Source organism: Theropithecus gelada, chromosome 13, assembly GCF_003255815.1.
Source record: "Theropithecus gelada isolate Dixy chromosome 13, Tgel_1.0, whole genome shotgun sequence".
Taxonomy (NCBI): domain Eukaryota; kingdom Metazoa; phylum Chordata; class Mammalia; order Primates; family Cercopithecidae; genus Theropithecus; species Theropithecus gelada.
The window spans coordinates 3,338,088-3,355,525 of NC_037681.1; the positions used below are offsets into that span (position 1 = coordinate 3,338,088).

Consider the following 17,438-nt stretch of genomic DNA (forward strand, 5'->3'; position numbering starts at 1 on the left):
CACTCCAGCCTGGGCGACAGAGCGAGACTCCATCTCAAAATCAAAAAAAAAAAAAAAAAAAAAAAAGAAGAATATTATCATAAAAATAATGAGAAACATAATTTAAAATAATATCCCTGAGTTTACTAAATACTAGTGAGTGTGACTTTGTTTGTTGCTGTTGTTTTATTGTTTGTTTTTCAGACGGAGTCTTGCTCTGTCTCCCAGGCTGGAGTGCAATGGCACGATCTCCGCTCACTGCAACCTCCACCTCCCAGGTTCAAGCGATTCTCCTGCCTCAGCCTACAGAGCAGCTGGGACTACAGGCACGTGCCACCACGTCTGGCTAATTTTTTGTAATTTTAGTAGAGACGGGGTTTCACCATGTTAGCCAGGATGGTCTCCATCTCCTGACCTTGCGATCCGCCCACCTTGACCTCACAAAGTGCTGGGATTACAGGCGTGAGCCACCCCGCCTAGACTTGAGTGTTAATTTTATAGTTCCATGCAATTCTGTACAAAAGTTATGAAGATAGAATTCACAAAGAATTTGTTATATTTTAGGAATGTGTGATCAAATAAAAATCCAAAAGAACTAAGGAATTTTTTCCGAGAAATAAAAATCAAGCTTGCTTTGAAGTCCTAGTCTATAAAATGAACTCCTAGAAAACAATGTCATGATATATACAAAACCAGAATATTTTGAGAGAAAACCTTGTGGTTTTGTATAGAATGCACAAGCATTCTATACTGTAAAAAGGTAATATTCAAACATGAAGAAAATCTGTTATGAGACTGCATAGGGTTTATAGTGTTCAAAAGAATATACATTTTATGGTCTTATGCAATTCTATACAAAAAAATTATGAAAAGAGAGAATACACAAATAGCTTGTTATATTTTAAGAACTTATAATCAGATCAAAATCCAAACCAAATATATTTATGAATATTTTAAAATATAAACTTTTGAAAGGTTTATTTCCATTGCTCAATAATTTAAATATAGTGGAGTGCTCAAGAAGAGGAAGCTGTTCTTTGTGAATTTAAAATATTTATGGTGAATATAGATCATAGAAATCTATATTTTATCAATATAAGTTGATAATTCATCTATAAATGCAGTTATTGCCTAGAAATAGTTCATCAATTTTAATTTATGTAATTCAATACAATTTAATTTTAATAAAATAATCTATGTATCAAACATCATTATTAATGAAAAAATAAGTTGGGGTTGGGGGCTACAATAAAAGGTGGCACATTTTGCCACCAAACTAATGTAATGTATGCTGAGAAAGAGGGCCGTTTTCTTTCTGACTTTAGAAATAGAGAATTACAGATTTGGATAAAATAAAAATAAATCTATATATAATTTTCTTCAATGTTATTCTCAAAACAAAATGCAAAACAAAGGATACAAAGTGTACATAGAAAAATACTGAAAATAGGCCAGGTGTGGTGGGTCACGCCTGTAATCTCAAAACTTTGGGAGGCTGAGGCAGGGAGATCACTTGAATTCAGGAGTTCGAGACCAGCCTGTCAAGCATGGTGAAACCCTGTCTCCACTAAAAATACAAAAAATTAGCTGGGCATGGTGGTGCGTGCCTATAATCTCATGTACTTGGGAGGTTGAGGCAGGAGAATCGTTTGAACCCAGGAGAGGGATGTTGCGGTGAGCTGAGACTGAGCCACTGAACTCCAACCTGGGCAACAGTGAGACTCTGTCTCAAAATAAATAAATAAATACATAAATACATAAATATATGGTTATATTTTAAGAACTTATAATCAAATGAGTATATACATATATATATATAATATTCTAAATATAAGCTAATGTTATCCATAGTTTAAAATGTAAAGTCCTCCCCAGTTTGTGTCTTGTGCCAGTTCTTCCTAGCTGACTCAGCTTCTCCAGTGACTCTCAGCCCACTCCCTCCTCTCAACAACTTTGGAAGTGATTTCTCATCCACAATGTAGAGATTACATTGGTAAAGTTTTTGGAAAAGTGGGACAAATTAACAGCATATTCAGTGGTCATCTCTGAGTTGTCTTGGATTTATTTTCTTGCATCCAGATATACTCTAGCTCCTCCAAATACTCACTCACTAACAAAATCTTTCTTCTTATGCACAGTTTGGTGATTCAATAGAATCTTTGTTCGCTACTAGGGACTTAATATGAGGCAGCAGGTTTGGAATAAAGTCTGGTAGTTCCTCAAGTGGTTAAACGTAGTGACCATATGAGCCAGGACTTTTACCCCTAGATATATACCCAGGAAAAATGAAAACCTATGTCCATGCAAAAGCTTGCACATGAATTTTCACAGCATCATAATTGAAATAGCCAAATTGTGGAAACTACCCTAATGTCCATCAGTTGAGGAACAGACAAACAAAATGTGGTATATTCATGCAATGGAATACTACTTGGCCATACAAAGAACTGAAGTACAGACATGCGCTGCAACATGGAGGATACTTGCAAACATTATGCTAAGTGAAATAAGCCAGTCACAACAGATCACATACTGTATGATTCTATTGCTAGGAAATATCCTTAGTAATCATATCTATAGAGAAAGTGTGGATGACTGATTGCCTGAGGCAGGGGATATGAGATGCTGGCGGATAAGGTGAGTAACGCTGATGGGCACAAGATTTATTTTGAGTGTCATGAAAACGTTGTAGAATTGATTGTGGTGATGACTGTACACCTCTGTGAATGCACTAAAAACCATTGAATTGTACAATATAAATTGTTGAGTTATATGCTGCTTGATTTATATAATGATAAAGTTGTTAATAAAAGGTATAGGGTTTTAAGAGCAAAGAGATCTTGGGCAAGAAATAACCAAAATACATGAGTAGTTAGAAACCAAAAGAGGTGTTTGTAGGCTGGTGCCTGGGGCTCTTTGTTCTGATATGCGCTCTGGATATTTACAAATGGTCCATCTTTAGAATTATCTAGATTTAGAGTTATTGAGAAATGGTGCATGCTGTTCTCAAGCGTCAACATCACAGCAGGTCACATCCTGACCTGCAATGTCATGTGAGGAGGACTGACGCAAGTGGTACTGTGCAGTGTCCTCAGCCTTCAGGTCCTAATTGTGAGCAAGGCGTCTGTCTCAGACCAACTCCACTGAGTCAGGGTGAAGTCAGACAGGCGGGTACACAATAAGAATCACAGGATAGTAAGCTGAGTTCTGCCAATAACAGGCTGAGTCACTGCTCAGCCCTAACTGATCCAGCTGTTTTTGGAGACCAGAGGCTGAGTCAGCACAGTGATTACTCTGGCATCTAATTCAGAAATAGAACACAAACATCTCAAATATTTTTCTGAAAATACAAGTGTTATGAAATGATATTTCCTAAGCTATCAAATATCTTAGAAAATATTTCATTTCTTTCTAATGCTTGTCCTTCCTTCATGATATGCACAATTTCCCCACTCCAAACAGTACGTATTCTGTTTAGATCATAAGTTACTATTAGTGGTTATGTTTATGTTCGCCATTCAATATCAGCAGCATAGTACTCTACAATCTCAGTTTGCTAGAACAGCGTTGTATAAAATGTTTAAGCAAAGCGATAATTCACAAATAAACATGAATTTCAGATTTATAAAAAGAAATAAAAACACAAATGCCCTAGTAGAGCAGGATAACATATGCTTTTCTACACATAGAGTAAAGGGTAAAAATTATAAAGGAAAATATAATTGCACATATAAGGAGTTTTTAAAAATCAACTGCTGTCTGCTGTGCAGACTTCAGTCCCATCAACTCTCTCACTGAAATATTTCTCAGGTTTATCTCCTTATCCCCTCCAGCATCTTGATAACCACAAGGAGCCTTAAGAATGATGTTGCTCATGTTCTAATCTCTCATTGTCTAGTTTGATTAGTTATGTTGAAAACTGCACAATAAGAGTGATAAGATCAAAAGACTATTGAGGACATTTCAAATAGAAAAACTAAAAGTCAATATCTCTCATAAGCATAGACTTAAACATTCAAAATAAAGGAAAGATTTACCTCCATCTCTCTCAGATAATCTGCCATGCCCAACTTGAATATATTTCAGAAGTGCAAGGTTATTATAACATTACATAATCAATCCATATAATGCATCATATTGACAGAATGAAGAACAGTAACTTTTATTATCCCAACAGTAGCTGAAAATCACTTGAAAGAAGTCAACAGTTATTTCTGATAAAACTCTCAGCAAGCCAGGAATAATGGAAAAGCACCTTGTTTTGTGAAGCATCTACAAATAATTCACCTTTAGAATTACTGAGGTTTAGAATTATTGAGAAGCAGTACAGGAAATTCTACAGCAAATATCATGCTTAGTGATAAAATATTAAACATTTTACTTTTCAAATTGTAAAAAATACTGAACCATCCACTATACAAAATTACAATGGAGGTCCTAAGACATGCAAAAATTCAAAACAAATAAACAAACAAAATTCATGGAGTTTGGAAATAAATAAGCAAAACGTCTGTATTTGCTGATAAAATTTGTACATAAGTTCTTAATCTAAAACTTAATGGCTAGAAATAATAACTTATCAAGGTCTCTGCATACAATGTGGATTAAAGGAGATATAAATAAATAGTATTTTTATGTTCATACAGCAGAAGATTTGATATTGTTAAGATTTCAGTTTTCTCTGATTTAATCTGTAGACTCAGTGCAGTCCAATTAAAATCCCCAAAGTTATTTTTGAAATTGAAAATGCGATTCTAGAATTTTTGTGGAAATTCAAAGGACCTAGAATAGCCAAGAAAATCTTAAGTCTAAAAATCTGGTATTATGTCTTCCGACTTTATTTTTTTTCTTTATAATAAAGCCACAGTAATTAAAACGGTGGGTATAGTGTAGGTACAGAGATAGACAAAGAGTCAAGAAAAAGATTCTTTTATACACAATCATGTGATTTTTAAACACAGGCAATAGAGTGAAGTATAGGTTGTTTCTCAGTTTTTGTTTGTTTGTTTGTTTTGTTTTGCTCTATTTTTGCGAGAAATGGTGAGGAGTTGTTGATTGTGAAAAGAAAAATAAGACACCAAGATAAAATTCTTGATCCACTTCACCCCAGGCAAAAATATGATTAGAGGTAGAGTATAGCCTATATGTGAGAGGTAAAATAATGATGCTTCTACAAAAAAGTATAGGGGCATATCTTTAAGCCCTTTGGTGGTAAAAATTTATTAAACAGAGGACACATGTAACGCACAAAACAAACACAGGAGAAAAAAATGACAAGTAAAATGGCAAATAAGATTACATTATAATTAAGAACTACTAATCATATATATGTATATGATTAATATAACATTACACACACAGACACTCATATGATTTGAACAGGAAATTCCCTAAAGATATACAAACAGCCAATGAAAATAAATATATGAAAAGTGACTCAACATCATTATCTATTAAGGAATTATAAACTTTAATCATGATACAACTTCAGATTTATCAATACAGATGTTTTGCGGTCGGTATGTATAGTGCAACTTTGACATAACTCCATCTCAGATAAAGACTGCATTATATGTTTCATAGGGCAGCTTGCCAACAAGAATAAAATATTTTGCCCAAAAAATAAAAAAATAAAAATAAAGGCTGCATCCAACCAGATAAGGTCACAGACAAGCACACTCTTCCACTATGAGTTCTCACCAGAGGACTCTGTGACCATGAAAGTGCAGGCTGTCAGTATCTCAAAAGGGCCATCTTAATTGACAGCCATCCCACTGTCACTTGTGACAAGAACTCCTCATCTTAGGCAGATCATGTGGCTCTGCCACATCAGAGACTCTTCCTTGCAAGGACGGAGGGACCTTCAGGCCAGACCAGGATTCTTTTGTCTTCTTCACTACCCCTTCACTACTCTTTCTCCTAGTTTTTTCTTTTGATGTTAAATGTTACATTGTTTGTTGTGTAAAGTTTCACTTACAATGTTTGTGTATTGATTAAGAATACTATTATGTATGGTTTGCAATATTGACCAGCTTGTGCAGTGGTTTTAGCCTGTGTACCCACAACACTGACCATCAAATGACTCCTTGGGAGCTGCATGTAGCTTGTAGCTTCTATGTTTGAAATAGCATCAGTAAAAGTCTGACATTGTGGAAAGACATAAACATTCATGGGTCTGGTTAGCTCTGATCTTGAAGCGCACATGACAGGGCAGATGTATGCAAACTTGACCACAATGCCTGAGGAAGCTGAAAGGCTGAATGAAGAGGCTGACATATCCAGTTTCTCAGAAACATGTAATAGAGACTTAAAAACAGAAGCCATGTCTGTGTCTCTGACGGTGGGGAGATAAGATGGTCAATCACTTGCCATGACCCCTCTCAAATAGGGCTTGTATACCATAGGAAATCAGTGGATCAGAAAGGATGTGTACGACAATCAAAGAATGATTACATCAAGGCTGTTTAAGGGCAGGATTTATGCTAAGTACTTGCTCTTAAATAAGAAACAGTCGATAAACTGAAAATCTTAGAGACTGTCCCAGAACTCATGTTAATCAGAAGTCAGACATGGCAAATTAGCATCCAAGATGGCGTTGCTTTGGCCTCCACACTAGATATAATAAAAAGTTTGACAGTACTAAGTACTGAAAAAGATGGACAGCAATTGAGACTTTTATTACATGTGGTTGGTTTCGTGTAGCATGTTTAGCATTTCAGTAAACTACTGTCAGTGTTTACTAAGACAGAATCTATGCTAACTCAGCACTTCCATTCTTAGGAATATTCCGAAGAGAAATGAGTGCATAAGTCCACAAAATACAAGTGCAAGAATGTTCTTAATATTTTTATCAATAGTATTCTCAAACCAAAAACAAATCATTAGTTGAAAAATGAATATATTTTTGTATAGTCATAGAAAATTATTGCTCAATAAAAAGCCATAAATGACTGTGAAAGAAACAACACAGATGAAGCTAAAAAATATTTTGATCAAAATAAGCAAAACATCAAAGAGTAAATACTGTATGATTGCAATTATATAAAGCTTAAGTATAGGAAAAATTAATAAATATTGATATAAAATACAGCAGAGACCTAGTATGATGATAGATGGAACATGGAATTGACAGGGAAGTGACCTGGGGAGACATTTGAGATGCTGAGAAGAGTGTGGATCTTAATCTGGGCAGTGTCGGAAGAAGGTGGGATCAGAACGTAAATGTTTACAATATACATATAGGTGCAATATGTTTATTTGATATGTTGTTGGCTGAACATACTTACATGTGTATGAACTTATGTCTGATCTTTGAAAGGTCTTAGTTTAGACTCTAATCCCTTGTATCAAAAAAAATCCTTTTAAAATATTTAGAGTACCTTCTCCTTTGTTGTATAAGTCTGACTTATGCTGCAATCTAGACCTCCTAGGTGTAATTTTATTTGACCTTTATTAATGATAATCAGGAGAGACATTTGCATATCAACTGATGGAGCTGAGGATAAAGAGGGATAGAATGTAGATGTGCCTCCCTGACCCCTTCTACCAAAACTTTCTGGTGCCCTTCAAACCTTGGCTGCATCTGAGAACTGCTGTCAGCAGTCGGCGGCACCAGGGGAAGCAGTTGGGGCAGCCCAGCCTCACACATCTACTTCCCTCCATGGTTTATGTTCGGGCTTGTATCACAGTGGGAGGGGCACTGTCACACTTTTGACAGTAATAAGTTGCAACATCTTCAGGCTGCAGGCTGCTGATGGTGAGAGTGAAATCTGTCCCAGATCCACTGCTGCTGAACCGAGATGGGACCTCTGATTGCAAAGTGGATGCAGCATAGATCAGGAGCTTAGGAACTTTCCCTGGTTTCTGCTGATACCAGGCTAAATTACTACCAATGCTCTGACTCGCCCGGCAAGTGATGGTGACTCTGTCTCCTACAGATGCAGACAGGGAGGATGGAGACTGGGTCATCTGGATGGCACATCTGGTATCTGATATTAGAAACATAAAAACACATATTCACATGATTAATAATGTTATAAGAAGAATTTCCTGAAGTGCCAGGCATTAATGACTACACTGGCTGAATAAAATTTTTGTTGTTTCCCTCCTTACCTGGGAGCCAGAGCAACAGGAGTCCCAGGAGCTGAGCTGAAGCCCTCATGTCCATGCTGTGTCCGGACTGAGAGAGACTTCTGCACAGGGTGTCACCAGCCTATTGATAAACGCTCAGGGCTGTAGGCGTTGCTCTGTGGGGCATGCAAATCTGCACAGCTGCAAAGATGACTTATCTCAATAACACTGCACAGGCCCAGTGCCTCCCAGGTGTCCAAAGTCTGCAGAGCCTGTGTTTTTCCCTGTGGACTACAGGACAGAATCAGCCTACTGTCCTACGCGTGGAGTGTTCTTTTGCTCTCTTCATGTTTCATGACACGCTCCTCTTTCTAGCTTTCTATTTATGGTAAGGTCTGCTAGGGAAAAACATCTCTAGAAACTCAAGAAATTTTAGAAGTTTCTTGCATTTGATACTAGTGATTATTATTAAGGTCAAAAAGACTTCCTTTTTGGTCCAATTCCCTGGAACTCCCAGTGCTGTAAATTGTCAGTGCTACCAGCAATGGATGCATTAAAGTATAATCACAAATTATAGATAGATAGATAGATAGATAGATAGATAGATAGATAGATAGATAGATAGATAGATAGATAGATAGATAGATTGATTGATTTGCTCATTTAAAAAGAAATTAAAAACTTGAAAAAAAAAACCTAATACTTGAAAATAGTGCCAAAGCAGGGAAGGGTCCTGCCACTGACGATCTGGCATAGCTCATCTGCCACCTCCAGACATAATTGTCATCCTCCATATCTGAATGTTCTTTCCCACCTCTTCCATCTAGGCCAGGCAACATGAAAAATTTTCTCCCTTTACTTCTGAAAGTTCTCAGCTATATTCTAGCTCTGTATGCCATCCTACACTCTCATGCTAGATGTTTCCCATGCTCCCTGAATTCTATTTATGCCTTTTATTTCTCTTATCCAAGCCATTCCCCTTCAGAAGGTGAGGTGTCCTCTAAACCAAGTGCTCACCCTCTATCCCTGTGTCTACTCTGTTCCTTATACCTGCATGTTTCCAAATCACCAATCTCTTCCAGCTCCTAAGAGACAGCAGTTCTTAATGACTGGATTTAGGGCACTTGACCTGAGCAGTTCAGAAAGAAAACTATGCAACAAAAATTCAGGGAACTGTATGGGATACTGAGCCTACACAGTATAGAAAGTGCACCCATGTGGTGGGGTGGAGAGGAAAGTCCACCTGGGTGTTGAAGCTATAGATAGCAGAGACAAGTATCCCTACCTGGGTGTGCAGGATGCAAGACCCTTCATCCCACTTGTGCAGGACGTCACAACTGAATGAGGATGAGTAGGACAGTCACAGGGGTGGCGGCCACAGTTGCTAATGTCAGAGCCCAGGGGGGAAAAGGGCACCTATGCAGGGGTTCAAAGTTCATGGTGAGCTGGCACAGAGTATCGAGGCTAATGAAGGTGTGTGAGGCGTAAGAGGGAAGTTGTCTGCAAGGAGAGTTCGGGTGACAGGGACAGTAGGAAATTGGTGTCACACAAAATGTTTGATCATTTAAGTAAATATGGTATGAATAATTACAGCCAAGATTCTCAGTTTGGAAAAAAAAGTTACAAATATAAAAAGGGAGAAAGTGTAGATTTGGATTGTAATTAGAGACATTAAGGTAGATTCACCAATTTTTGGATGGTTTTATACAGATATAGATTAAAACAAATGCAGATCGATAGGTAATTTTTCCCAGAAGCAGTAACACATAAGCCTCAATAAACACCTTTAGTGCCCAAATCTTGTTTTATTGAATATAAATCTCTATTAAAAAGAATAATTATTGGAAAAATAGCTGATCTCAGGTTTAAAACAGAAAAAATGTAAGAGGAACCCTGCACTTCTTGTGTCAGAAACTAAGGAAGTGCTCAGAAAATGATGGGGTAAGAGAAAAAGTTACTAGGAACTAGTTTGAATGCGGCTCCCTTTGGACAAAATAGGGGAATGTTGACTCTGAAAAGAAATCATGATAACATAGTTGTTTCAGCCTGTGCTGTTATAACAGAATACGTGAAACTGGGTAATGTATCTTTTAAAGTAGAAATCTATTTCTCACAGTTCTGGAGGTGGGAAAGTCCAATATCAAGGTGCAGGTATCTGGCAAGGTCCTTCTGGCTGCATCTCCATGGTAGAAAGACAAGACAGAGTGAGCAAGAGCAGGAAGGGGTCAAACTTGTTTTTATAAGTAACCCACTCTCACTATAACAAACTTACTCCCATCATGATAACATTAACCTTTCATGAGGATAAAGCTCTAGTGACCTAATTAGCTCTAAAAGTTTCCACTTCTCAACATTGCTGCATTGGGGAGTAAATTTCTAACAAATAAACTGAGGAGGATACATTCAAATCACAGCATTCCACCCTACTCTCTCCAGCTCATGTCCTTTTCACATGAAAAACACATTCATTTTATCCCAATAGCAGCTAAAGTCTCAATTTGGTCCAGCATCAACTCAAAAGTCCAAAGTCCAGAGCCTCATCTGAATCACATATGGGTGAGATTCGAGGCACTGTTTATCCCAGGCAAATTTATTTCAGCTACAAGGCCTGTGAATTACCAAGTTACATGCTTCCAAAATACAATTGGCCCTCATACCTATGGGTTTCACATCCAGATTCAACAACCATGGATTGAAAATCGAGTATTCAGCAGATGCAGAATCCACAGATGCAGAGGGCATACTTTTTGTATTTGCGGGTTCTTCAGAGCTGACTGCAGGACTTGAATATTTATCTTATACTGAGAGACAACTGTACAATGGTGGAGTAGGCATAAGATAAACATTCTCATTCCAAAAAAGAGAGATAGATAAAAAGAAAGGGTTAACTGATCCCATGTAAGACCAAAACCCAACAGGAGAAACAATGTTAAGTCTTAAAGGTGGAGAATAATCTTTGACTTCAAGTTTCATATCTGGGGCAATCTGGGGTGGGAGTTGGTTAACCAATGCCTCAGGCAGTCCCACCTTTATGGTTTTACTGGGCTGACTTCACCCAGAAGCCTTCATGGGTTGGAATCTTGTGCCTGCATCTTTCCCAGGCTGGAGTTGCATGCTGCTGGCCCTACAATTCTGTGGGCTCCCAGGCTGCCTCACTTTCATGGCTCTACTAGACATTGCCCTGGCAGGGATTTTCTGTGGAGGCTTTCTCCCTGTTACAAGTCTCTGCCTGGGACCCAATATGTCCATAGCCTTTCCCAAGACTCAATCTGGCATCCTCCATGCTGGGAATCCAGATCCACTCTCCGGCTATCCTCTTTGAAATTCAGCACTAAGCCCTTGGAAGCTTTTCTGTGTAAACCCTCCAAACACAACCTCTGACAGGAATCTGGCTGGAGCAGTCAGCATCTCCCTAGCAAAAACAACTGAGGAGGAGAAACCTGCAAACACCACATTAGTGTTGAGGAAATACATATAATCCCTAGATTTCATGTTGTGTCCAACTTTTTTGTTCCTGTTTCTTAACCACGATTCTGTTTTTATGATCTTGAAGGATGGAGACATTAAGGAGAACAAGGAGCTGTTTTATGCTTAAGATATAAAAAGAGAAATGGAGACAGGAAGACAGCAGGATTTATACATTCTTCAAAGTGGTTTGGATTTCTCTAACCATGGGCATAGAATGACAAAGATGTTAGGAGAAGACATCACTTTTTATGATTTCCTGTTTTTTTTTGTGTGTGTGTGTGTGACTTTGATTCCCATAAACACAAATAAGAACCCAGCCAGTCTCTTTCCCTTGAGTATCTTTTCTGGATAAGTTAAAATAATTTTAGAAGTAATTACAAGAAATGATAGCAATAACTGCAGCAGAGATAAGAAGTCTGAAGTTTGGAACATTTGGGGTTGGTGCAGCAACTTGGTGACAGCAGAAAGTACCCAGGATTTTGCTACATTTCTGATTTGCACTTCAGTTTTTCAGTATTGGATTCAATACCTCATGATCTTAAGAGGGTTGCAGTGGCTCCAAGTATCAATGTGCACACATACCTGTTCCAGGAAAAAAATGCAGGACAAAGCTCTTCACCTTCTCTGCGTTTATGAGGGATCCAAGTCCTTCCCTGAACCACTGCTCACCTCTGACGTCTCATTGTGGAGTTGATCTCATGTGCCCCAATCCCTGCTCCTGTTCACTGTCCTTGCCATGTGCAGCAGGATGAAGCTGGTCCCTTATACACCCAAGGAGAGGGGACAGCTGCTGTGTACTTGCCAAGAGTTTTGTGATGTTTATATTTCACTATGTATCTAAGTTAGGTTGCATGGGAAAGAGAAAGTCCAAGGGCCTCTTTATCTGGTGAGATTGGAGTGGGCCAGACCCTGAGGATGACAGTGAAGCCAAATTTCTAATTTTTCAGTTGACAGTGTTGGCTTCTGTAGTTAATGAAATGCGGCCTGTGCAATTAAGACCAGGACAGACTTTCAGGTACTAGAATAAATGGGGGAGATATTTGGCATAGGGTCCTCAATCCAGGACTAAGGTTTGCATTACCCAAGCTGCTGGGCACTGGCCCTGGTCTGTGGCAGTAGCAGCTTCTCTCCTGAACCATGGGGTTGAGGACCTGGGGGAAACCACAGGCCCTATCCACGGGGCTGCATGGAAGGGCTTCAGAGAAGGAAACTGCTCACATACCCATGGGTGCCACACCAAGCCCAGAGCCCGAGGTCAGGATGAATGTCTCTGAGACCAGAGCCTTAGGGCTGGGCCTGGGCTCCTGGGGCTGGCTCCTCAGCTCTGTCCTTACTGGTCCTGAGACGCCAGGACCCTTTTGGAGCCAAAGAGGGAGAGTCAACAAATGTCCACAGACTTTACTCAGCGAGCCTCTGTTCTGCTCAGAAATAAAAGGAACACATGCTACAAAAATAATAAATATATGGACATATTATATAGATTTTTAAATTAACTATATATAATACGATGGGTATAAATTATTGGTGTATCTGTATACAATATGTATCTATATTATACATCTATGTAATATGTATATTTACATAGAAATAGATATAACTGTTGGCGTAAAGTATGATTTCAAATTTGATAAATTGAGCATGAACATTTAAAACCAGCAATAGCACACCATAAATATGATCCCTCCTGACTTCCTGAGGGACAGCAAGCTCCGCACCCTTCCCCATGTCCCTGTTGAGCAGAACCGAGAGCCCCTAAGACCCAAGGGAGCTCTGGGGACCACAATCAGCAGGTGGCTGGGAGATGGGCAGTGGGTCTGGGCCCTGAGTGGAGAGTTTTGTTCCCATATCTCCGAGTAGACAGTTCCTCCCCTGGGGGCTCTTTTCAGACACAGCAGCACCAGTGACTCAGTGGCTGCTTAGTCACAGGACAAAACTCTTCCACTTGGCGATCGGCAGCTTCTCCTGTGACTGGAGCAACGTGGGATCTCTCTGCCCAGCTTTCATGGCTCACGAGGCTGCTGACATCCTGTTCACAATGGGACGCCATGAAGGGAGCACGGCTGCTGATGGCCCGAGTGAACTCTGTCCAAGCCCATCACCCCTAACCCTACAGGCATTGTGTACAGTGGGCAGTAGGAGCCAGCAGGAGCTCAGAGCCAGGCGTGGTTTCTGCTGGCGTCAGGCTAGGACACTGTTGAGACCATGGGCTGGCCCTGCAGGTGACAGTGACCCTCTGTACTAGTACACAGGAAGAGGGGCTAGAGACTGCATCCATATAATATCCTATCTGCCATCTAAGTGGGGAACAAACATCAACACCCCAAATATTAATACCAAGCAAGTCGTTTGTTCAGAAAGCAAAACAGGCGAATTAACTGATTGTCAAGGAAATATTCCTGTTTATTGCAAACAAACTGAAGATGAAGCCTGAACCCTCCCTTCTTCCTCGAGAGAGTGAGAACAGCAGGAGGAATAGGAGCAAAGCTGGGTCCCCACGTCCATGAGATATTTATTGATGCTGATCCTGCTCAGAGAGGGTGGGGACAGTGATTGAGTCTTCTTGCACTGCAACACCAAGATACTCTGGGTGGATGGCTTGAACCACAGACATTTATTTTCACATTTCTGATGGTTGGAAAGTCCAACATCAAGGTCCAGCAGAGTTCACTTTCTGGTAAAGGCCTTCTTCCTGGTTTGTGGATGCTGCTTTCTCACCATGCTTTCACATGGTCTTTCCATAGAAGTGTGGGAGTTACAGAGAGAGGAAAAAGAGAGCTCTCTTGATCTTATGAGAACCACTAATCCTATTGAGTCAGGGTCCCACCCTTAGAACCTCCATTATCTTCTCATAGGTCCTATCTCCTATAGCCACATTGGAGATTAGAGCTTCAACATGAAAGTGGGAACACAATTTAGAGCATAGCAGGTGTGCACAGGTAAAGCAGTGGGGAGGGAAAGGATGTGCACAGGTAAGGCAGTGGGGAGGGAAAGGATGTGCACAGGTAAGGCAGTGGGGAGGGAAAGGATGTGCTTCCAGCCTCCGAACACAGAGCAGGTTCCCCACAACTCAGTACACTGGCAGCTCCTCCCAGATGTTCCAGGTCACACATGAGACACCATTCTAGCTTTAGGGACTTCCCGTTGATAATGGGACACTATCACTCTTATTTTCCCAGGGTTTCTAAGACCTTAGTGTTCTTTATTGTTTATTGTGGAGTGTGTTTGCACCCAGAGACAGGTTGTTGACATAGCAATTTATGGGATTTTTAATTTTGTGATAGTGAAAATTACTTAATAAATTATTCATAAATAATCTAAAATTAATATATTGTGTAAAAATGTGATTAATTGAAGACCCTGAAAGGAGCCTGAGAGGATAAAAACCCATATTCTTTTCAGAAGAGGACAATTAAAGTCATATGACTTTTATTACAAAGACATTTTAGTAGAAATTATCAAGTGATAAATTCAAATAGGCTGCCACAAATGTAACTTTATACTCAAAAAATTATTTTCCAAAATAATTTTACATTTTCATATAAAAACAAACAACTGCCAGGTGCAATGGCTCACGCCCGTAGCCCGTAATCCCAGCACTTTGGGAGGCTAAGGCAGGTGGATCGCTTCAGATCAGGAGTTCAACACCACCCTGGCCAACATGGTGAAACCCTGACTCTACTAAAAGTACAAAAATTAGCCTGAGATGGAGGTGGACGCCTGTAATCACAGCTGCTCGGGAGGCTGAGGCATAAGAATCGCTTGAACCCAGGAGCAGAGTTTGCAGTGAGCCAAGATCATGTCAGTGCACTCCAGCTTGGGTGACAGAGTGAGACTCCATCTCAAAACACAATACAACAAAACAAACAAAGTGGGTTTATCAGCAGATCCACTCAATGGAAAATTTCTCCAATGTGTGCTTAAAGTAAAAGAACATTTATCCCTGATAGAAAACTCTAGATTTCTTTGGTCTTTAGAAGAAAACAGCTTTCTCTCTACTCGTTCCACCTCATGCTGCTGAGGATGGGTGTGGGGGCAAGTGACTGTGAAGAAGGAGGAAGGCTGTGTTCTGAGGGTGGTCGTGCCTCCTGCCCATCTGAGTGACCTCATGGAGCAGAGCCACCCACACCAACAAGGCCACCTAACTGCCTCTGCACTGCCAGGCAACAGACACAGAAACCTTGTCACATTTAGTCCACCATATTTTGAGGCTTCTTTGTAACAGCCTTAATTGTGCTCTTATTCTCCTTGGTATTTCATTTCAGTTTTTGGAACCATTTATTTTTCACCTAATGGGGCATTAACATGTGGGACTGAAGTACAGCTGAGGCTATCATGAGCCAGAGTCCTCAGCAGCAACCTCTGCCCTGAGGTCTCCAACAGCCTCCTCTTCTGCAGACACAGAGACCCTGCCGAGTTGCTCTCCAGACAAGCAGCACATGTGAGCAACTGGGCAACCCCAGGAGGGAGGTTTCTGTTCAGGGATGAAACACTGTGGGAGGAGTTTGTAGAGCTTGCATGCAGTAATAAACCCCTACGTCCTCAGCCTCCACCCTGCTGATTTTCAGTGTAAAATCTGTGCCTGACCCACTGCCACTGAACCTGTCGGGGACCCCGGAGGCCCGATTAGAACCATAATAGATCAGGAGCTGTGGAGACTGGCCTGGCTTCTGCAGGTACCAATTCAAATAGTTGTATCCATTACTACTCAGAAGGCTCTGACTAGACCTGCAGGAGATGGAGGCCGGCTCTCCAAGGGTGACGGGCAGAGAGAGTGGAGTCTAGGTCATCACGATATCTCCACTGGAGGCTGAAATAATCAATTGCAAAGTTATGTACAACTTAATGAGTAATTTTCATAATTTATCTTATGTCATTTATTTAAACTTAATTTTTAAAAACACTGATTTATGCCATGAAAATACACATTCTGAAATGAATTAATTTTTTGTAAAGTATAAGAGACCTTTGTTTTTTGAAGATCTTAATCAGAGCACCAGACATCATATTTTTTATGAGCTTACAATTATTCACAGAGCAAAATACAAAGTTCCCTTTTCTACAGCACAGATCATATTCCTCTAACGCAGGGTTAGACTAAACATGGGTTGCTGTGGAGCCCTAGAGCTCACCCTTCCACCCCATTCTCCTTCCTCATCTCCTTCTGTTCTTACCAGAGACCCAGAGCATTAGCAGCCCCAGGAGCTGAGCAGGGAGCCTCATTGTGACAAGGTGAACTGAGGAGTCCTGATCAGTCAAGGCAAGGTTGGAGTTGAGCTTTTATCTCAGACTTGCTAAGAAAAGTCCTCCCTATGGGACAATATGCAAATCGCCTGGTGCATGCAGTGGTGTGGAAAGAGTCAATGCGGCAGGTGGGCAGGGGATATGTCTCTCCTGTGAGCAGTGTGATATAAAATGGGAGGAAGGATCTGACTGTGACAGTTTGGATCTTGGGTAGGTTCCATTGTACAGGACGTGCAACTCTAGGAAAGCATAACAACCCTAACAATGTGGAAATATGTCTAGAATGAACATGGGTGAATGCCGTTCTTCTTGGCCCCCTGCCAGCTAACCTAAAAAAGAAAACATTACCCTTTCCTACGAGCACTGATGAGCAGAGTGCCTACAAATAAAACACAGTTTTGAGCCAGTTCAAGAGTTGTCTGGTATCTGCTGTTTCCAGGATAACTGTTCAAGAAAGTTCACAGCAGGTGTTGGAATCTGCCCTCCCCTGGCACCTGGTGAGTGAGCCCCATAAGAGCGCTCTGTCCAAGGGCCTCACAGGGAAAATAATGTGGGTCTCTACATTTAGATCCAAGAGCCCAGTGTAAGTAAGAGGAAAGGGGGAAACAATTTTTTCCTCGGGCAGTGAATATAAAATTCCTGGTGACCAACTATTCCATCTGGTATATATCCCATCATAA

The 17,438-nt window shown here is 40.2% G+C and overlaps 2 gene segments (V, D, J or C); both read right to left on the reverse strand.

Moving 5' to 3' along the window:
- Positions 1-1,803: 1,803 nt before the first annotated feature.
- Positions 1,804-8,174, reverse strand: LOC112605299. The segment is given in 3 exon segments: positions 1,804-1,881; positions 7,666-7,967; positions 8,092-8,174. Coding segments are annotated over 3 exon segments (435 nt in total).
- A 7,818-nt stretch (positions 8,175-15,992) lies between these two features.
- LOC112605300 lies at positions 15,993-16,737 on the reverse strand. The segment is given in 2 exon segments: positions 15,993-16,324; positions 16,689-16,737. Coding segments are annotated over 2 exon segments (381 nt in total).
- Positions 16,738-17,438: the final 701 nt, after the last annotated feature.